We start from the raw sequence: 22,945 nt of genomic DNA, 5'->3' as shown, positions 1-22,945 counted from the left end.
GGAAATGCCACAAGACACTGAGGATGCCCGAGGTCTTCAAATCCTTTTTCAAACAATATTGCGTTGGAATAGCTTGGCCGAAAAGCTTGGGGAAACACTGGGCAAAAATTGTTCTTTTGTCCTTCTCAAGGGAGTTGTAGGCGGGAGACTTGGAGCTGAGGCAGGGCTTTCCCCCACTGCTGTGGATAAGGTACCTCTCTCTGGATGCATGTGCCGAGTTAGAGTAACGAAGGTCTTGTCCCCTACTGATATTTTGTAAACATCAGCTGCATTTGAGAATCCCTGAAGGGTTAACGTTATTTGACTGAATCCTTGTGGCAGGTGTCAGGGAAAAGCTGTGCATTTGTCTTCCCTTCAGATAACCTGTTCTCTGAGTACAAGTGTAGAAGTTATGATTTAAATATATCCAAATGCATGTAATTAATCACAAGTGCAACATACCTCCTTCCTGCTGCGAAACCTTATTAACAGTGTGGGCGGAATCCTAAAATACCGTATCTGCCACGTTTCAGCTCAAACTCTTCAGCTTGGAAAGCCTCAACCCAGCCAGCAGACCTGAGCAGCCAGGCTGCAAGAGTTCAGACCCGTCACCTGGTGTTACTGAGCACAGGGGCCCAAAGCAAGCTTTCACCACCTCCTATTTGGAGAGGTGTCTACCTCTGCTCCATCCGAGCCATATTTCAGTAGGCAGAGACTTCCATGAGGCTCCAGTAAGTACTGCCAGCAGAAACTTTGCAGCCCCACTGCAAGAAATACCACAGTTGGGAAGGCAAGGTTTGGTTTTATCCTGCCTGCAGCAGCAGGAGCAACAGGCCAAACTGCTCTTCCTCTGCCCAGGACTTTTATCACATCTACACCAGACCTCCCCATTTTGATTGCAAAATTTTCCATCAATGGAGGATCCATTGCAGTCTTTGGGGATTTTTTCCCAGCAGCCAGATACTCTCCCCTGGACTGTGATCTGTGGGGTGTGGTGCTTGATTATATCCTCTAACAGAAAGGCAGCACATTGCAGAACTGGGAACACCATGACTCAAAAGATCTCTGAACTGAGGTTAGTGGAGGCTAACGCCAGCTTGGCAGCACACCCAGGGACTTGTGGCAAGCACACTGCTCAGAGATGGAGCCCCTGAGCTGTAATCGTGCCAGGGAAGATGGACAGGATATGAGGAATGGTATAATCGCTCTTTCCAGAATTGATTCCTTCTCAGCTTAACATGTTAAAACATTAGAAGTACTGGAAAAAACCCCATCTGCTACCAGAGCTAATCAAACACATCAATTATTGCTTCAGAAAGACAGTTGCTGCTAGATTTGATATCCCAAAAAAGCAAAGCTGCTTTAAAGCATCTTTTTATTTTAGCTGAGTGTTTTCATGACAGCACACAATTCCTAATGAGTGCTAATACAGCTAGGACACACAGAAAAATATGTCAACTGTGCAAAGATCAGCTCTAGACACAAGGGAAGTAACTCTGAATCCCAATGGATTTCAGTAGCATGGGGGGCTTTGGAAGCCGGGTTTGTTGCATGAGGGCTGGGAACCGGGTACATCCTACCGAAGCCTTGCTTTGATACACTGAGGGAGTTGTGCACTGACCCTTAATACCTGGGTAAAATACACAGGGTTGCTCTATTCTTATTGTGGGATTTGGTGGTGGTACTTGATTGTGAAGACGATATGCACAGGGCGATGAAGAGGCTGTGTATGTCCCTTGTTTACTCTATTGTCCACAGAATATTTGGTTATGGAGAGCAACATCTGAAAAGGGTTTGAAAGGCAAAGTCACCTTCTAGCTATCAAAACACTTCAGATGAGGCAGATGGGAAACCAAAAATATTATTTAGGTTTGGGCAGTAAAACTGACATTGAACCCATTTGCCTCATTTTTCAGGCTTTGATGGTAGTTAATGACAGCTTACAGAAGTTGTAAATGATCTAAAAAAGCCATAAAAAGCTGCTTTGTGTCCTTGTTCAGGGGATGAATTCAACAAAACCATTACGGGGCTTTAAAACACTGTTTTGACTTTCTAGAACCAGCTGTGGGATGATCCAGCTGCAGTTGGATCCCCCTTGCATCTAAGAGAACATTTAAGAGGATTAATCCCAATAATTTTAATTCAACAAAATGACCTTATGTAACATTACTGAGGAATTAATGAGAATTCTCTCATGTGGGTCATCACCAGCCCGGTGGATTTTTTTTCCCCAGGGGATCTCATTGGTCTCAGGCAGAGCGTGGACACAGTAGATTGACTATGTACCACATTGCATGGGATTCAGAAGATAAGTCACTCAGAGCAGGAACCCTTGTTCCTTCACTGAATTATTATTTGGGAACGCACAAAGAAGAATGCAGCTGTCAGCCTCCACTGGTGCTATTTGAAACCCTTTTGGCTCCGAGGCTTTTTCCACAGAAAAATGCAATCTCATCTAATGCAAATGCTGCTGCAGGAATCTGTGTAGTCCAGCTGTCTTTTTTTAATGGAAAAAAATCCTGATCTAATTGTTTTTGATTGTGTTTCTTTGCTGTTCTTACTGAGCTGAGCAGGATGCATATTAAAGCTAATTAGGTGCATGTAGGGTATTCTATATCAGGGTATTTGATCTTAATATTAAAGGCCCCAGGATAGGGCACATTATCAAAGTTACACAACTGCAAATTTTAGTAAAACCAAACTATGCCAGTGGCCTGACATTGCAGAAAACCCAAGTCTGTGCTGCTCCCTGCTTGCTGCAGGATGTGGGTGTCTGGGGCAGCGTCGGCCTGCATCCCTGCTTGCGCCTTTTGCTTCCCATTTGGGCAGATTTGGCTTTTGGGAGCATAAGAAACTGATTTGGGGCAGCAAGAAAGAGGGTCTGTTGTATTGCTTCTGTATCAGCAAGTCTGATGGATTTTTTTTCCCCTGACTGCACCCCTATGCCATTATCCCCTATCTCTGTGCTTTAGGGTCTGAGGTTTGGTTTTGGTACGGAGCCAGCGCTGGGGGTCAGATCCTCAGCATGTGTGTATCAACGTACTTCCACTGGCCAGCACGCAGTCTGACCTTCATGGGAACCAGCAGCTCCCTATAAATGAGGTGCTCATTTATACTGTCATTAGCACTTGGGAGCAGGATAGTGCATCTGGGTACCATGACTCCTCTGGGGACCAGTGGCCAGTGGTCTCTGTCGGAACAAAGCTATCATTAGGGTGACTCAGGTGGGTAAGACCACTTCTATGGTTGGCTCTGTGTACAGTTAGGCTCAGTGTGGATAATCCTTATTCTCATGTGTAGGCCACGGGATGCTTCATTTTCCTGATGTTGTGTTGTTAAATTTCAAAGGATGACTACGTCCCTTTCGAGTCTGGGTGGAGTACTAGCACAGTAGCTGGATTTGCTCTGCCTGCCCAGCCTTGCCTTCTTTTGAAATGTCAGTAGCAGTATCTTTCCTTTATCAACAGTAATTAATTGCTTTCGGGATGCTGTAGACTGTTTATGCTCTTAAACTTGTTTTATACACACACTTAAAAACAGAGTATTTCACTCCACTGCTTCCTGTTAGAAAATGTAAATGCTGAAACAGTCCTCACAGAGCAAAGATGAGAAGGGTTGTTGGTGCATCCCCAATGCAGGGTACAAAGACTAACCCAGACCCCCCAGTCTGATGAAGGACACATGGCAGGGAACTGAGCATGCAGTCCAAGAAATCATCTCTCCTCTCAGCTACAGTGTGCAACCAAAGTGGGGATCACCCCTCAAGACAGCCCAAAGCCAAAATTAAGCATTGATGTAGAACTCAATTAAAAAATAATAGACTAGGCACTGCTTCCAAAAAGCCACAGGACTGCAGGGACACAGCACCACACTGGGAGTTTTCTTTAGTGCACTTGTTTCTGGTTTTGGTCTGTATTAAACTGGAAATGAAGAGAATTGTGCATATATTTTATACACCTGAAAACAAGCCAAATCAAAGGTTTTCAGTAAGATGCAGTATCTGGACCCTACATGTCTAGAAGCTCATCATCATTAGCCCAATAGCTGCTCATCTACAGGCAAAAAATAAGATGATAGCAACATTCTGAGTATACACAAGTCGGTTTCTTATAACATCATTTTCTAGCTTTTTGGCCAGCAGTTAAGGTGCAGAAGCACATGCCTAGCTTTAACTAGGCCTCACGAAGGCATCAGTTACTTTCAGGCATTGATATTAGACACAAATTTAGGTGCCTTAGAAGAGCAAGAATGTTTCTGCCCTGTACAGGTCCATGAAACGTTTGCAATTGATTTGAATAAGCTCGACCATTTCCAGGGCCGTAGATTTTGGCAGCATTTCAATGGCCTGATGGATTTGCTTATTTTTTAACATGAACCAGCTGGTTAGTTAGAATAACGTCTTTGCATGCAAGAAATACTTTGGTGGTAAGAATTCAGTTTTGAGTGACCCAAAGGTATTTCCTCCAGAAAGGAGATTTCCCCCAGCTGGGAGTCTATCACAGGGCTCCATCAGTATTTCTTGGACTGGTGTTAAAAATCCAGGTTGAAAAAATTATGCTTTTTAAAATGAGCTCTGTTTGCAGTTTTTAGATGACCCTGACTAAGGAAGCTGTTTTTCTTTTAAAAAACATGGGCATGTAGGCAAACAGTCATCTTAATCTCCATCTTGGAGAATTTCTTGTGGGAATAGGATCTACAATGTGTCATTCAAGCACAGCCAGAGTGGAAGAAGAATGAGAGTTTTGAAAGATTTTCACTCTGTCACGGAGGTCTGAACTATGCCTTTGCAGTCTTTGAAACACAAGGTCATAGGCATCTGCGTTGATTTAGTTTAACATAATCCAGGAGCTTTTAATCACATTTCAGGCTATTAAATGAGTGAGAAGAGAATCACTGGAATTTAGATTCATAATTCCCCTGTAAACAAAATTTTTAACCTCATATCAAGATAAAAATAAATGTAAAAGTACCTGATCACCTCTAGCAGAAGATTTTCCATCAAAATTTGATCAACCCCTTCCCTTCCCTACATATTAAAGTCAGATTTTTGCATTATTATTTTTCCCCATTTGCAAACAAAGCTTACAGAGTTTTCTTCAATATCAGGTTTTTTTCTTTTGAGTCAAGCTCTGCCCAGTCTCACCAGAATAACCTGCTTGTTTCTAGCATGAAACAGAAAGGATTATTTTGAAAGAAAAAGAGGGGAAGAAGGAAGAAAAAAATCAGAAAAGTTTGCTGGGCAAAAATAGATTTGTATGTGTGTTCGTTCCAAAATTCTCCATGTAAAATCCACCTTGGATCAGTCTATACCCTAAATGTACGTATCAATGGGAGTCTCAACAGCCTGAGCACAAATGCATTGGTGGGCAAATGCCAGTTGTCCCTCTCATGCCACCTCCCTTCTGCCATGGCCCAAGTGATCTCCTGCAGTTGCAAGCAGCACTTTACACCCTGTAGCATCTCACACTCTTTGCATCAGCTGGGAGGCTTTCCCTGCACACGTTGTCCATGTGGACTTCAGGAGCTCCCCATACAGAGCATTCGGGAGACCTGAGCTTTCCTGGTGTGGACAGAAATGCCTCAGAGGAGCACACAACCATCCAGGCTGAAGCGGAGCTGCAGGTGCTACACAGGGTACCACTGCCAGCCAAAACCACGTCAGCTTCCTAGAGCTCTGAGAGGTGACACTCATCGCTGTGGCACAAGGCTCTGGACGAAAGCTGTGCAGTGACCTTTAAGTACCTTAATTTGTCCAGATGAAGGTGAGGAGCGAGGACTGCTCTTATAGGAACTGGACCGTTCATTTGCTTGCGATACACTTCGAGTGTAATAATCTCCTGGTGATTTCTTGCCTGGTTTTATTCAAGCAAATCACTGTAATTTTAGGAATGTGCATTGATATGGGAAAACTTCATTCAGCTGGAAACATCTTGCTAATTGAAAGTGAATCACCTTTGGTAAAACAGAAGCAGTATGGGATTTATTTTCTCTGGTAGGCAATTGGAAGTCTCCACGTATGTCTTTTACAGTGATGCAGCCACTTTGAAGCCACACAAATTTCCCTGAATTTAGCAGGAAAGATTTGAGAGGCATTGGCGTGAGGTTTTGGGGTGATGACAAAGTGCAGGAGATGAGGCAGGGCTGTGTCAGTCCGGAAAAGAGAACCTGCATGCAAAGCTGTGAAAGGGACAGAGGATACCAAGCGCTGGAAGGAAGAGGGGGAGCAGGGGTGTCCACAACAGGCTCCACTGCTGAGCGCTGCCGTCTCTCTCCCTCTGGCACAAGAAGGGCAAGTTTTGTAAGATTAAATGTCTTCAGACCAGCCGTGTTTAAGGAACTTCTTACTACATACTTACAGGCTCTGCTGGCGCCATCTCAGAAATACAAACACTTCTCCTTGAGAGCTCTTGGAGGGCAGGTGAGGTACCAGAAGACAGGGAAAAAATGTAAACATGGTGTCTATTTCTAAATATAGAGGGAGAAAAGAGGAGTAAGAATTATAGACCAGTCAACTTCTAGAAGCTTTGAAGAGAATTGAACTATCAGTCAAACAATTTGCAAGCACCTAGGAGATAAAAAGGGAGATGAGTGACATCCAGCGTGGATTATGCAAAAATGAGGCATGTTAAACTAATCTCATTTGATTTCTTGGCAGAAGTAGGAGAGGAATAGTTGGTGCCATATCTAGATTTTAGGAAGGGTTTGACTCGGTCCCACTTGCCTTTCATAAAATGACCTGGAAAAACAGTCCAGATAAAACTACTTCAGATCTTACACAAAAATGGATGAGTAGCCCAACTCATTCCCAAATAATACAGTTACCGGTGGCTCATGGTCAGAGCAGAGAACTCTCTCAACCAGGACTCTGCAGGGTCTGGCAGGGGTTGATTTTCTTCAAAATTTTCATCAGTGACCTGGATGAAAATACATAATTACCCCTGGCAGTGACATGGAGCTGGGAGAGGTACTTCAGCATGTCAGAGGATAAGCTTTACAGCTTAAAATTATCTTGGCAGGTTAGAGAAGTGAGGACTGAATCTAGTCTGGGGCACTGTGCCTCAATAAGGAGGAGGACCCAGTTGGAGAAGGCATAGGGAAGAGTCATTGCAGTTACTGAACCTGGCTTAGGTTGGAAGGGCTGGAAGGAAAGTGCCAGAATAGCTTGTCTGGAACTGGAGCAGGGAGGGGAGGAAATTGTAATCTCTGCTCCAGGACGTTTTTGGGATAGATGGACAAGTATTCCCCCCAGGAGTGACCTAGGGAAAGTGGCTCCTTGCTTGGATCAGCCCAGGCTGAGATCCAGCCCTACCGTGCTGGAGCTGTCGTGCGCTTTGTTCAAAGCTGCCGTTTCACAACCGCTGGGACAGTGCGTGTCAGCAGGGACATATGGCAAAATTATCTTTGGCTTTGCCTTTTTAATACATTCGTTTTGTAGTGAAAGGCTGAAGGCATGTAAGTGCTTTGTTGAATGGAAGCCAAAGCGAGCTGCTACGCAGAATGCACCCCCCGTTTCCAAGTATTTCATTTATTTTGTAATTAAGCAATAATCGCTGAGGCACTGAGCACTTCTTCAGAATTAATGACTTGCTGGGGGATGGCAGAAGATCTGATCTGCAGTGGAGCCATTTTCCCCAGCAAATACCTGTCTGTTAATGCCATTCTAAAATGAGTATGACAACATAACATGCAAACATACGGGTTTTGCTGTTGGCAGCTGAGGGACCAGAGAGCAGGCATTAATAGGGACATTAGACAAGTCAGGTTGCTTCAGTTGTCTCTCACCATTCCATTCAGAACACGGTGTTTCATTAGTCACTTGGTGAATGAAATGGCTTTTTAATTGCTCAGAATCACTTTTAAAAATGACAGCATTGTCTCCCCCCTCCACAGCCCCTGGGGATCCTCTTAAATCCCTTTTCTTCCTTTGCCCTGGAGGGAACCAGCTCTAGTGTGGCAAAGAGGAACCTGCCTGTAGCAGTTTCCTTTGTATTTCAGACACAGGAAAAAATACAAGCCATTTAGAAAACAGAGGATTCACATTTTTAGTGCTGAAAGCCCTCTGTTCCCATTCATTTGTGGGTTGCTTAAGGACTAGCCCACCCTGCCTGAACCTTTAAAGACTTCCCAGTCTTGACACACTGCTCACTTCTATTAGTTCCTAGACACTGTGCATTTTTAATGGTCACAGCTCACTACAGTATCCAAACCCCACTGCTTCTTGTGTCCTGCGGCACACAAGCTGGCTCAAGCCATCCCCCTAACAATATACCTCCCAAGAGTGTTGTTGGAGCTTTAGATGTCCTCTAGGCAGTAAAGCGCAATAGCAGGCAAGAAGAAAGGTATATCCCAAATGGGTGAGTGGCAGCATGAACATTTCCAAAGGACTATGGAAAAAGCTGCCACGGGAGTTCAGCTATCAGATCGCCAAGGCAGGCAAGAGGAGAAACATTTGCTAAAAGCATATAGGACAATAAACCAGTTCACGGTGTCCTAGCAGGCTTTGGAACAGCACTAGTCAGTGGGGATTTGCTCGCTCAAATATTAGGTAATGTGCTAACTGCATGATTGATTAATCCATAGGTACTTCCTACAGCAAAACTTCAATACTGGCATCGGCAGCGCTGCTTTCAGTCGCCGTGGCTGCCTTCCCGGGAAGATTTCACAGAAGAACAATTGGGGTGTTTTTTTCTCCACGCTCTTTTCTGCCCCCTTTAAAAGTAACGCTTTTATGTCTGCGTGTTGAACGACGTCAGCGTGTTGCCCAGTCAGCAGTATGTTTGCTGAGGGATACCAGAACCACTCTCCATCGCTTAATTCTGCCCCTTCAACACAAGGAGCCCTGTTACTTGATAGGGAGCTTACTGTCTTGGAGTATTTAGAAACACTGAGTATTTAGAAGTGAAAATGTCAGGCAACAACTTAATGGTGCAAGGCCAGAGACAGTTTAAACTCTGAAGAAGACCAAAGCTCACCTCTTTCCCTCTACAGCTGTTCAGCCCTCTTTTTGCCATGTCAAGTCCCTAGCTGATGCCTGTCAGTGAAAGGCAGAAACAAAGCCAGCCCAAGGTGCGGGCACCACTCCGATCTCCACCAGCATGGTCACCGGCTGGACCAAACAAATTTCAGCTGCATCCTCTTGCGCTCCTTACACTGCCCTTTGTGCCTGTTCCTCTTCTCACCCCTTTCATATACCCCTCTTACATTTCCTTCTCTTAGTTGCCCCAGAACCAACATTTAGTCCCCTCTGCCCCAAAATCCAACCCTGAGCCAACCAACCAGAAAGAATGAATTATTTCTGGTGATGCTTTTGCTAACCGCCTGCCTGCCTCCCACAGGACCCCTGCTCTGCTGAGCTTCTTGCTGTCGTGCTCATAGCTGGGAGAAACCAGTGATGTACAGTCTCTCTTGAATTCAAAGGGGATTGATGCAGATCCTTGTGCTTTGTGCCAGCCATAACTCTTTGGGTTTGACTGCAACTTTTGACAAAGAACACATTTCCCAGAAGTTCAGGAACTTCTCTGAGTAACAGTAAATGATCCATGAGATCCAGTGCCGACACACGGCTCTGCTGGCCCCCCTCCTTCCCCATTACTCAGATGCTGCTGTTCCAAACCTCGGCACAAGCACTAGATTCACACAATATAAAAGCTACAGAGTACAAGGTCTGCTATTGCCCATAATGCTTCATCAAAATCAAAACTAGCTATAGAAAATATTTTGACAAAGTGACAAGTCTGAATTTACTAAGTCAGAAAGGTTTTCATCCACCCCTGCTCTTCTCAGCCGAGGCAAGAGAAACCAGCAGCCCCTCATGCTGTTTCCAGCACGCCAGCACCATTTCCCCTTCCTGGAGCTGCAGTACCCAAGCAGGGGCCTCTGCCCAGTTCCTCGGATCAGTAGCTTAAAAATTTCTTGGACACCAATTAATTTGAACTACTGCCTGTCTTGGGCTGTCTTTGCTTGTAGTCATATTTTCCAGGACTCAGAGGGTGTTGGAGCAGCTCCTCCCAGGAGCTCAGTGTTCAGTGATGAGCGAGCAAAGGTTGTGGTGGGGAGAGCAGAGAGTCAGTCATTTGCATTAGAAAACCTTTCTGTGAGCTTCACGTCATGGGAAGTAGATCTGTGTCTTTGTCAACATGTTTCTATCAGCCTTGTTCTTCATGTAGCATCTGTTAATAACACGGGGCTGGCATCCAGCCCCGTTCTCCACTGCCATCCCAGCACTGTATCTATTGCAAGCTCACTATGATCCCCAACAGCGCTCCCTCTCCCCAGGGGGATGCCAGCAATGGTCAGGATCTTGGTTTGTATGTATCCGATTTAGAAAAAAAGGAAACAAAAATCCTGTTATAGACAAGGTGCTAGGTGTTATCAGTGACCAGATCTGTTACTGAAGGACTCTCTGTTGTCCAGTGAGATCTGAGGATGAGCAAGCAAGGACTTCATTTCTGCTAAGCAGATCATCCTGTCCGGCAATATTTAAAAGACGTGATCATAACTTATGTCTTCACTGGGAAGAATTATTGTCAAACACAATTAGCTCTGCAAATCCTAGCTGTTTTCTAGACACACCCGGGCTTAGTTTTTGAGTTACTTAGAGATGAAGAAATTATAGGGGTCAGTCTTCTGATCTGAGCAAGGGACTGCAAGAACTCGCTCCGTCAAATAGTTCCTTTTGCAGAGTTTAATAGGGACTAACGGACAGAGCATCCAGTGTGCAGAGCTGATAGGACTATGGGTCTCATTCCCACATTGCTTTAGGAAGGGATAACATATCATGCCTTTAGGCAGAAAAACTTCCAGCACTGTTTTTAAAGGAGGGAGGAGGTGTGAAGGGTTGTAAATACTTTTAAGTGCCACACAACTAAGTCACTTCCCCTATCCATGCCTGTGTCCCCATACATGCAGGGATATTTCGACTCTGTTTTCTTTTGTAAGGCACCCCAGGAGTTACTATGAAAAGGACTAGACAAGAACTAGGGTTTTCTACCACTTGTTTCAGTGGCTAAGATCTGATCTGATGGTCATTGGAAGCATTGAACATACTTCCATAGACCTTGACAGGAAAGATAATGTAGGACCTAGAAACCTCCCCCTGTGACTGGTAAGCATATGAGCACGAGGCTGTCCAGGCTCCAGCCTCCAGCATTCACGTTTTGGTTGGGAGGGAGGTACTGTATGCACCGACCCTGCACAAAACCTTGAGAGAGAGCAAAAGGGATGCTAATTCCAGGCACTGAGCTCAGACACACTGCTGGTGAACAACCAGAAAGGTTTAAAAAGAAATGCTGACTAAATTAAGTGAATCAAGCTAGCAGATGTGCTCTTCAAAAGAGCACAGCTCTCTTTTAAACGTCTCCCCCATTGAAATGACATTCTCAAGAGGTTTTTGTCCTTTGCATTTTCTTCAGGATCATCCACGAGGATGGCTTCTCTGGAGAAGACGTGAAGCAGTACAAGCCAGTGGTCTACAGCAACACTATACAGTCACTGGCAGCTATTGTACGTGCCATGGATACCTTGGGCATCGAATACGGTGATAAGGAACGACGGGTAAGTTAAAAGTCACCACTGCTTGGGTACAGAGAACTGAGCACCTGGAGACTCCAGAGCACAAACAGGAGGTGTTTGTACAGTCCAAATACCTTGGAGGGAAAAGGAGGGAGTGGGGAAGGTTTACATCACCATTGTATGCCTATTGCACATGCAGTTTGTGCAACAAACAGAGGCATAGGCACAACTGTATATGACATGCCACTTGTATACACCTGTGCTAGGAAGTGTAGCCCTGGGGACCTCTGTGTCACAACAGCCATAATCTCTCATGCACTGGCACTAGCCAGGACAGTACAAAATAAATTCTGTTACCTGGGAACAGCCTAGACAGAGGTACTGACAGACTTGGGGAAACAGTGAGAACGTGTCCTGTCTACTGTGCATGTGCTGGAAACACAGGCTGCAAGGAGAAATGTCTCGGGGAGAAGTCTTGCTGCTGTTCAAATCCTTTCCACCAGCCTGCTAATATAGGAAAGCTTTTAGGATTAACTTGACTTTTGCAGGGGCTTGACTGGCTTTTACTTATACATCCCTCATTCAAGTGTACCCAAACAGCAATTTTGCTTGCAAACAAGAGGATATATTACTTCATTGAGGTTCATATGGACAGGGTCTTAGGCAGCAGTGTTAGCATGTGTCTTATCAGAATAACTATGTGATGTCTGGCAGCCTTCTCATGCCACACACCTAAACGAGCTTGTCCTTTTACAGTTGCTATTCTGTTGTTACTTTAACCGGCTCCCTATTTTTAAACAGTGGCTCCTCTGTGAGGTGCCCCTGCCAGCCTCTGCCTCTCCTTTTTGCATTTCTGGCTCAGACCAAGCCCATACAGAGAAACTCAGAGCCCTAGAGAACTCAAGACCACCCTTTTTGCATGCTCCCATCCCGGAGAAAGTAAAACTACTTGGTTTCTCTGGAAATAAAATAATTTCAGATTAAAGACCTAGTAAAGGCAAAGTCCTGTATGCCACTGAGTTTATCATGACTATTTTTAGATAACTATTGAATGACAGATGTACAACATACCCCAAACTCCTTATCTGAGGGCTGATAATAAAAGCATTCACTAGAAAGGATGCCAAAATTCTGCTGTGCTCTTACTGTATGAAGAGGTACCTTATGTCTCCCAATCGCAAAGGGGTATTTCGATTTCTTTGCATCTAGGGATTTTTCCCACAGGAACTCTAAATCCTCAAGACATTTCCATCCCAAATGTAGAGATGATACCATAATGGAGTTCTTGTGAGCTTGCCGAGAACTAATGCTGATGGCTTTTGAACTGAATACATTAATCTGTTGATTGCTTGGTGGGTGACTCAGCTCTCAGCAAGGCAACGTATCTTGTCTCAGCTAAAAACCTATGCCCAGGAAAACAGAAACAAATCATTCTCCATGTCTGATAAATAGTCTGTGGCAGACAGCTTTAAAATGTAAAATTTCTTTTCTTTTTTAATGCCTGAAGTCCTAATTCGAGAAGGGAAACTCAGCACTGCTTTAGTGCCAGGCCTGGCAAAGTACGGGGTGGGGTGTGGAGGGGGAGAGCTGTTATTAGGACTGCCAGGAATGAGAGGTGGAGTACTGGGCTGCATGAATGTTGCGTCTGTTCATATTCCTGTGGAAAAGATGCCAAATGTTCCTAGGATCATATGATAACTTGGGCTGGAAAGGAGCTCAGGAGGCATCTAGCCCAACCTCCTGCTCAAGCAAGGTTAGCTCTGGGGTCAAACCAGGTTGCTTAGGGCTTTATCCAGTCGGGTCTGAAATCCTCCAAGGATGGAGACTGCACAGCCTCTTTGGGCAACCTGGTCCACTGCTTTACTCTCCTCACAGTGAAAAGCTTTCTCCCTATGTCTACTGTGAACCGCTTGTTCAATTTATGCTTTATGGCAGTAGGGATCCTGAGTTATGCCTTGCAAAGTAAAAAGCAAGTTAGATTAAGTTCTCCCCAGCCTGGTTTCCCCTAAGGTATTTAGTCCTAGAGGAGTTACTCCTGTCTTACAATAGTGTCATGCTGACTGTGTACAGACAAGCCTGCAACAAACCACTACAAACCAAACAACAGTCTGGGAGGGCTGATTCAGAGTATCTTCTCCCTTCATAGATGGGAGTAATATTCCTTCATCCAGCAGTAGACAGAGGGGAAAGAAACCAAGTCTCTCAGGCCGTGGTCTTCCACTTGCTCCTTTCTCTTAGTCTACCTCCACAGAAAGTTGCTGGTACTAGTATGAAATAGTATTTATTTTAATCTTACAAAGAAGCACGTGGCTTCTGCTACCCCGCTTTATTAATGCACAGCTGCTATAAAGAGAGGCCATTAAACAGGCGATTTGTTATTATGCTACATGGTTCATCCCTTTTCAAGCAAAGCTTTTCTATTTTAAAAGTCATTCCTCAGCCAACGGTTTCCAATGCAAATCTTTTAGTGGGGGATTTTCCCCTACTCATCACTTAAGCCCCCAAGAGAAGAGAACTCGGGAAGGGGAGCCAGGGCTGCGGCTGCTCAAGCCTGATTCAGCAGCAGGGAAGGAGGGGGCACGGGCCCAGGACAGGTTTTCCCTAGGGACTGCTTAGCTATTACAGCTTGCCCCACCCCGACTTCAGTGGAGAAGCCCCTGTATCCCTTCCAAATGGCACCGTGACAATGTTCGGAGCAAAAAAAACCCCTCCCCTACTTAATAAATGAGAATTAGATGTTTTTTGGTTTTGTTATGGAGGTAGAATAACCAAATCCTCTCTCACTGTTCTCATTTTTCTCCTGCCCATAATTATACCTCCAGTATTTAGTCTAATAAAAGCAAAAGGCTGAGGGAAGAGTCCAGACTAAACCCCTTAGCTTTTGTCAGTCAAAGTTAGATCAGTGTAAGAAATATGAGCTAAAAAGACAAAATAAATCACGAAAAGCAGATGCTCCAGGTCTTGCTGACCCTCTCTGCTGATATGGACCTGTCTCCAGGTTAAGAACAAAACAGTCTGCGTGTAGGATTTCACTTTTATACGTGCTCCTTGTTCAGGGGAGTGGGTTTTCTTGCAGGTGTGCCTGGCTCACGAAAGGTTCATGGCCTGCAGGCAGCACCTAGGTCCTTGTTTCGTATCCTTCAGCACAGGGCAGCAGGATCACATCCTGCCAGCTCATGGCATGTTATCGCCGTGCACAGTCTGGAGTCTGAAACTCCAGAAAAGCTGTGCAAGTGCAAAGTCACAAATCCTTTACATGCTGCAAGAGGGCGGGTGAAAAAGAAACAGTCAGTGCAGAGACAGGAGCCAGTTGCATGAGGAGCAGCATCCATGGGTGTTCCTCATCTCCAGGGCCACCACTACCCTAGGTCTGGATATCCGACTAGCCAAGAGCAAGGGGTTACACGAAGGAAGAGGGGCAGAGGCTTGGTCTTGCCTGACTACTCAGGACCCTCCAGCTGGCCCATAGGGCACTACTCAGTCCTTACCTTTATAATCAGATTAACAGGCAGGAAAGAGTCAGGCCGTAACATGTAGCCTCTGGATTAAACGGTTCTCTGAAGTGCAAATATATTAATAAAGCAAGCTCCTCACTGATTTCCTTTCAGTGTACCCAGGTGGAACAAACGGGAAATGGAAATTTAAAGCCAGGAATCTAGAAGTCAGTACAAGTGTTTGGATCTGATCAAGCCGGAAGGGCAGGGAAGTGATGGATTTTCATCCCTCTGTTTGAAGAGCCAGTTCCAAAGTCCAGCTTCAGAAATGCCAACCAGAAGAAGCGTAAAGTCTCTTCCTTAGCGGGTCAATGCTGACCTCAGAAGCTGCTTGGAAATGCAGCACCTACAATCCCATTCGGGCGAAATGCCAGAGCTGCAGCTAGGCTGGGGGGTCTGGGGGTGTCAGCAGCTTGGAGTGGTCCCAGGCTGCAATGAGCCTGCCCAGGCAAGCACACCGCCCTGTGCAGGCTGGTATGAAAACAGCTGTAGAGAGTGCTCATATTAGCATAAACCAGACAGAAACAGGCTGAAATTGCTCAGAAATTACTCAGCAGAGAATCCCAATATCAGTCACGTGGCTCAGATACAAATGTCTGAGGTGGCAGAGTCACAGGTCCCCAGTTCTTGGGGTCCGGAGGTGGCAGGTGGTGACCTTCAAATTGAACTTTTTTTCCCAGTGGGAGTCTGGAAGTGTCTCTGCTTCAACTGTGAAAGGGAAAACTAGAAAGCGGCTAAAGTGTCAAAAAATTTTGATAAGGAATTTTTTCTTTCAGGCTTTGTAGCAAAACGTGTCTGTGGTGACCTTATGCTGTGTACAGTGTGTCACTCCTGAACTGTGAGCTAAACAAAGATGTACCTGGGACATTTTAAAATATTGGCTAGTAATGTTAAAAAAAATCTGTTTAGTGTAATTGAACAGCCCACCCGAGGCAGCTGGCAAAGGGGGCCACATGCACTGGAGCTGCATCTAACCTGCTTCTGAACAGCGGGGTGCATGCAGAAACCTGGTGCCTCCAGCCCCGTCCCCTCTGCACATGCCAAAGGCAGTGACAAGACCGAAGGCAGTGGCAGGACCAGGGACACAGCTGCTGTCACCTGGTGCCTTCCAGTCGCTGGAAGGGAGCAGTGTCTGGGAGCAGCTCTCTTTCGTAAGACCTGCTCCTGTGTAACTGGCCTTTTCTACTTGTCAGCTCAAGATATTTGTGGATTTTACTTCATTTCAGGCAGGTGTCTGTTTAAACCAGCTGGCTCCTGCTGCATGTCCCTAACCCAAGGTCTGTGAGAAATGCAAAAAAGCTGCTAATAACTTTGGCGAGGGCAGGCGAGGTTAATCAGGCACCTCCCACTGGTAGGAAGCCTCCGTTTCCTGACTGGTAGCTAATGAGGTGATCTGGGGATGGATGCAGGATTCCTGGGTTTCTGCTGCTGCAGTGGGGATACGGCCAGCTCTTGCTGGTCTGCTGTTGTAAGGCAATGGGAACTTCACCATGGTGAAGTGTAACTTAGGGCTGCTTTGTAGAGGAGCAGGATGGAGTGGGAGAAAAGGGAAAATGGGATAAGGGGGTCATTAGCCACCCCATTTTTGCCTGGTGTCAGCATTTGTCTGGATGTCCAGCTGCAGCTGAAGTCTGCTTGCTTGCTGCATGCAATAGTCACAACATGCATATAACCATTCCTGCTGTACTGGGTCTGCTGGGTTCATCACTGTAACAGCACCAGACAAATGTATCAGCCTGCCCTTTGCTAAGGTGTAAAGATCTGTCACTCTTTTCCATTAAGACCAAAGCCATCTTTCTCGCTCACCTCCCTCTTCGTCCCTCCACAAGGTGCATTTCAGTTACCATCATTCATGTTTTTGAGCAGTGGAGACAAATAAAAGGCAGGGCATTTCTTGAGAAGTGGGAAACATAAAACAGAAAAGAAAGCACTTGTTGGTTTCACAGCCTTGTTGCCGGGGAGATGGTTGGCTCATTCAAGAAAGGCTTGTTGCTGGCTGAGATGGCCAATGTATCGGGAATCATTGCTGCAAAACAAGGGTGCAGGAGAAAGAGATTGCAAAGAAGGGAAAGCCCAGAGTAAGCTCTGCCTGCATGGTCATGGTGCATGACCTACAAGCCCCACTGCGCCGATTCTGGAGTCTCTCTAACCAAAAGCTGCACCTTCCACATCCCACTGATGTATTTTCCTCCTTGGGAAATCCCTTGAGCCCCTGAAAATACAAAATCTTTGTCTAATAAATTATCACAGTAAAGTAACAGCAGAGCCTGAAGACAGTTTATGATAGCCCTTTGCGCCAACTAAAAGAGCCTGAACCAGTCTACTTCCATGACTTTGCTCTACCTCTTAGGGAGAGTCAAACTCACTCATCACCAGGAGAGATCCCAGCCAAGTCAGCTGAGACCCGCGGCCGGACCCAGGAGACCTTGCTTTGCTGCAGCAGCAACAGCACAGCTTGGCTCTGCGCTTCTGCAAAGCTGAAGTCGTGGTCATCAAGTCAATGACATACAATGATCTTGCATATAGCAAAAAAGATCACCCCAGAACGGTGTTTAGTTCACTGTAGTCATGCTACTAATAAAGATAGCATTTAGAAGGGAGACAAAATAAGCTTGTGTCATGGCTATAAAACACATCATGGCTTGCTCTCACAGACCGAATTCGGTCTAGAAGAGCCATCCAATTAAGTAAGCAGGTTGTAGGGTGGGAGGTTGCCAACTCTTCATGTAGTTTTACATGTAGAGTTTTACTTGGGCTAAGTTCGTCAATCCGTCCTCCTTTCCAACCTGGGTAATTACAAAAGAAAACTGGCTATTCATTTAGGGCTAAAATGGGATCTTAGCTCTGGCACCACATGGATTACAGCTATTTATAGGGCAGCAGTAGTGGTGATGCACAACAGTCAGAATCCGAGTCTTCTGCAAACATGTAACAGTGCTTGTGGGCAGGAAGAAATCCTGAGTTTGTGAAGGAGGGAGATAATACCAGCCCTGAGGAGAAGGGGAGGAATGGGGACTCAAAGAGAAATAGCCTAGAAAATGTAATAGCAGTGGAAACAGCTAGGTGCTCTAGGCAAGCGACTGAATTGCATGGACATCGCTGCACCCAGAGGCAGTATCAGCTAACCTTTCTTCCAGCAGAAGACTATCAATCACTGACAGCTCTAAAACCTGAAACTTCCCCAGGGTGGCCCAATGTACCCATTTTTAGTTAAAATTCGTAGAGAGTGAAAACAGGCCGTGTGAAATGGAGCCGAAAGGAGGCAGGGGAGAGTGGGCGGCAGTCGCGTAGCAAGTTGGAAATGCATGCTGTGTGGAAGGCTGCTCTCTGGAAGGTGCCACCTTACTGAGCAGTTGATGTGCCAACGTGATGTTTTTCACGTTGGTCCTGCTTCAGGATGATATCTATGGTGTTGGCATGGCAACGCTTTAGTCCTCACTCAAAAGTAAACACTGGGTCTGCTTTTTGGGTTCTCCCAGACACCGTGGGCTGATGGTGAATGGGCAGCAGTCAGGGGTGGGATAGAAGTTCACCTGGTCTTCCAGTCCTTCTGTGCAGTCAGAAACCTGTTCCTAAGAAACACATTTCTAGGGAAAAAAAGTATTTTGATGCACTTCAGCATCATATCTAAGTGAGCCAGATGAGAATCACACCTCAAAATGCCACTCAGATCTGTTTCTCCGGTGAGTGCTTGGCATCGGCCAGGCACTGTAGATTGGTGACACTTGCCATCCATGCCACCTTCCCAATTCTGAGATTAGCTTTATAGCTAACCATCCTATAAAAACACTGACCAGAACATATGCCATCAATTAAAATTAGCCTTTTAATTTTCTTTTGAAGAAAAACAGAGGGGGGAAAGAGATGTCTCAGGGGATTGTTGCTAAGAGAGAGACCACAGTCATCTACCTCCAACTCCAAGCTCCAGACTGAATCTAATCACATCTTTCACCACCTAAAGAGGGCTTTAAAGAAGATGCTGCCTGAGCGTCCCCAGAGAGACACAGTGAGAGGACAAGGCAGCGGTCACTGGTGCCAGGAAAGGGAATTCCAGCCAGACACAGGCTTGGGCTCGTAGCGCTTTCCCTCTTCTCTCCATGCCATGAGGAGAGATCAGGACAACCTGCTCTTGAAGGGCCACCCAGCCCTTTGGGCATTAGAACCGTGGAGGGGTAAGAGAGGCCTGAGGATGTTTGTGTATGGGAGGACCAGTGAAAACAGGAAATACCCAAAAGGTGATTTTGAAATTATGAGTATTGCCTTCCTCTTCAGCTAGCTGCCACGAGACAGGCTTGTCAGATGAATTCTCCTGGCATTGTTTGCTCCCTGGCTGGTGGAAAGCACAACCTCTTCAGGTGCAAATCCATCTTTAGAGCTGCTTTTTTTTTCTGGTGCCTCTGCTTTCAGCTGCCATTTCAGGCTTGATTTCTGAGTAATGAACAACAGTAGTCCTCCAAAGGACCCTTGAAAAGGATCCCCACCTCCCCCAAAACTGTCCAACATCCCTGTTCACCTGTGAAAATGCAGACCCTGTGCCGTAGGGGGGATAGTCCTTGCTTGCAAGCCCTCTCTTTTCACTGAGAGGGGGATGTATTTTTCCTCCACAAGCTTTATGTGTTTGATACTGGTTTTTTTGATTGTGGGAGTATTTTTAGTTTGAAAAGAAGAAAAAAAAAAAAACCTGTTCCCTTGGAAGAAGAGCTGCCTGCCTTCCCCTGTGAGATTTGTTATTCAAATGCAGCCGCAGTTAGGGCTGCCAGGGAGGTGGTGTGACAGGGAAGCACTCGGCACACAGGGGAGAGCAAAGCAGCCACCAGACTGTGACATTAGCGGTGAATTAGTGAGAGGTGGGGTGGTGCTTTCCATTCCCACAAGATACTGGTGGAAGATGGCTTCTCTGGGAGCCCCTGCAAAGTGCCACAGCAGGACAACACAAAAGGTGTTCAAAAATATTTGGCAGAAGAGCACAGCTGGAGCAGAGCCCCCGAGAAGCTGAAAGCCTCCCCGCTGCCCACAAAGGGGCTTCCTGGCAGCTCCTGGCCCCGGGGTGGGATGCAGGTCAGGCGAGGGCCAGCTCTGCACCACCACCCGCTCCTTCCTGGAGGGCAGCACAGCCTGGCCAAGGCGGATTTCAGCCCATCCGATGGGGCTTGGCACAGCCGCTCCCCGCAGAGCAGACAGCAGTGGCCTTGCCCTGGGTAGCATCTGGTCTCAGTGAACAGTCAGATACTATTTGTCCTTCTCTAGAGCCTTTCTGTCCATAGAGGGATTGAAAGACCCATAAGCCAGAACAAAAAATACGTCTAGTTATTTGATGTACTGCGCAACTGAGGCACTAAGGTTAAACACACACCATGGCAGAGGCTTCAAAGATGCTTATATGTGTTTCTGACTATATGGGTGATCGGGCACTCGCTAAAATCCTTCCAGAAAGCCACCACCATGTTTGAGACTGAAGTTCGGGTTGCATCTGCCAGCAGCCTGATGCAGGCAGGGTGCTGTCTTCAGGTATGACTGCAAGTCAGCTCTCCCAGCAGCAATTGCAGATAACTACAAACTACTCAGCACATTTCAAATACATGTCAGTTATTAAGTGGATTTATTTCCGTCTCTTCTGGGAGGTGTTGGGAAGTGCTGCTGAGTCACGCTGCTTACTCACTGGTTTTAGGAGTGCCATTTAAAATATTTGTTTTCCAAATGCCTTCTATGATGTTCCTATTATTTGAATGTCTCCAGATGTAAAATGAAAACATGTATACAGGGCATCCCTGGCCTTAAACAGATCTCTGGTGTGTAACTCACAAAAAGGCATAAAACAAATGTCTTGGGAAAGGACCTCTCCCTTGACTCTGTCTTTTGATGTTTATTGAGGGATTGCAGTGAGGGGTAGTGCAGGCTTTGCTCGGAAACAGCAAAAGCGCAGGCAGGCTGGGCTTGGGACAGTGTGGGAGGGAGGAAGGAGAGCTGGGGCAGCTGCCTTGCTGTGCCCGGGCACGGGAGAGAGGAGGGATGGGGAACATGGTCCTTGTTTACACCGGGTGCTAATAAACTTAGGACACAATATTCTCCTGCTGTGGTCCACTCTGGCCACAGACACAAAAGCAGTTCAGCCCCCCAGTAGACACAACATCAGGTGCCCTTGCAAGAGCACCAAGGCCACAGCTGAACCCAGGTGCTCGGCCACCTTGGGCTCTGCACAGAGCAGGTTTCCTTGACAGCTCCGGTGGGGAGGCATGCGGAGGCCTCGCTGACAGCACAGTCCCTTCACACACTGAAATTAGCCCGGACAGGGGAACGGACTGGAGTGGAGGAGCCATGTCGTGGCCTGTGAAGTTCCATCCTTCCAAAAGGGGAATTTTGCTGAGCTGCTGAGGCAAGGAGGCAGAGGCTCCCAGCTGATACGCTGTCCTTGGGGAAATTAAAACATGCCAATGCTGCGCCCGAGCCCCACGCCGCCCTGCTCCTCCTAAGGGGAAACATGTCCCTTCATAGCAAGCGGCTGCTCCTCGTAGCCTGGCTAAGTCAGACAGGGAGGGAGCTCTTGCAGCCACCGTGGGGATGGCTGCCTTCCCCCAAGCAGAGGCACAGTGAGACGGCAGTACCTCGAATGTGTCCCTTGTACTGCATCAATCATGGGGATGGCAGAAGATCTGCCACACATGAGGAGTTCATTACCAGAATACAGGTTTTACTGAGGCTTTTAATCAGTATTGTGTACGTTGGTAATAACTGATTAAAGATACCACATGGTAACTCACTTAACAGCTACGATTACTGCTTTGACATCAGCCTCACCTACCGACTGGAGCGTGAGGATGTCTGCTGGTGCAGCAGGGACCAGCCTCACACAGGGCAGCAGGAGCCCAAAGATGCTGTTCACCCAGGTCAGGACTGCTGCAGTGGGAGGCCAGGCAGGAGTTCCCGGAGTTTCATTCAAAGGAAGGAAAAAATCAAGCTTCAGATGAAGACTGGAAACAACAAAGCCTCAAGAGCTGCTGTAAAACAGTATCATTTTGCATTGTGGCAATGTTTAGCCTTGTGGTCAAAAACAGAGAGACAAAATGCGCAGAAAAAAAGTGCAGGACATGCGAATCAGCCTGTGTCTGATTTAGGGGTTTTGTTAGATAGTCGCTGGGGGCCCCAGGACGCCTCATCCTTCCCCGGCATAGACCCACATCCGCGGCACGTCTCCCCGGAATCGCTTCAGGCAGTGTAGTGCATCCCTCCCAAGTGTCAAAACCCACTCAGGAGCCAAAGAAAATCTCACCCACAGGCTTTGAACAAGTATCTTCCTTTCTGCTGTGCTCTTCATTTTCCAGGGCTGTAGGAGTTTCTGGTTTGCAGCATATTATATCTGTGTTGATGGCATGACTGTTGCTAGATACTTTTCCCTTGATAAGAAATAATTCCCCTAGGTTGGCTATTTATAATTAACTCTTAATTTTTCTACAGACTGGTTTAAGACTAGATTAACTCCATTGATTAGAGGGGAATTACTGTTGATTTATGCTGAGGTCATGGGAATGGAGAATCAAGTGACACATAGGAACAGTCCCACAGTAGACTTAACATGTCCCAGTTAGCTATATGGTTGTTGTCTGCTTGTGATCCCACCTCTCTGCAGTTTGAAACTATTCCTGAGATCCATTTGCTCCTTTGTGGGAAGGGGATTTACTATCCTGATTTTACTTGCTGGATATACATTACAAATGTCTGGTCGGGTTTCTAGGCTGTTGGGTCACGTGTTGCATACAACCAGTTACTTTTTAGTTAGGCTCACAGCAAAACAGGAGCAAGACTCTGTCCTCCAGAGAAATTGCTTCCAATTTTAGGAGGTTTTACAAGTAGGGATGGGAGGGGAATATATTGCACAGAGGAAATGAGCATCTGTTAACCAGAGGAGATGCAAGCAGACTTACAGCTCCAAAATAGGTCTTCGCAGGTAATAGTTTGGGAAGCAA

The 22,945-nt window shown here is 46.3% G+C and overlaps 1 protein-coding gene across 2 annotated transcripts in view; it reads left to right on the top strand.

Moving 5' to 3' along the window:
- GNAO1 (G protein subunit alpha o1) overlaps positions 1-22,945 on the top strand; it is a 146,262-nt gene that overhangs the window by 39,584 nt on the left and 83,733 nt on the right. For both annotated transcript variants that reach the window (XM_075510509.1, XM_075510507.1), the window contains exon 3: positions 11,391-11,532. In XM_075510509.1, coding sequence (XP_075366624.1) covers positions 11,391-11,532 — 142 coding nt within the window. The remainder of the gene's footprint in view (positions 1-11,390; positions 11,533-22,945) is intronic.

Source organism: Mycteria americana, chromosome 8, assembly GCF_035582795.1.
Source record: "Mycteria americana isolate JAX WOST 10 ecotype Jacksonville Zoo and Gardens chromosome 8, USCA_MyAme_1.0, whole genome shotgun sequence".
Taxonomy (NCBI): domain Eukaryota; kingdom Metazoa; phylum Chordata; class Aves; order Ciconiiformes; family Ciconiidae; genus Mycteria; species Mycteria americana.
This window is presented reverse-complemented; position numbering and strand designations above follow the sequence as displayed.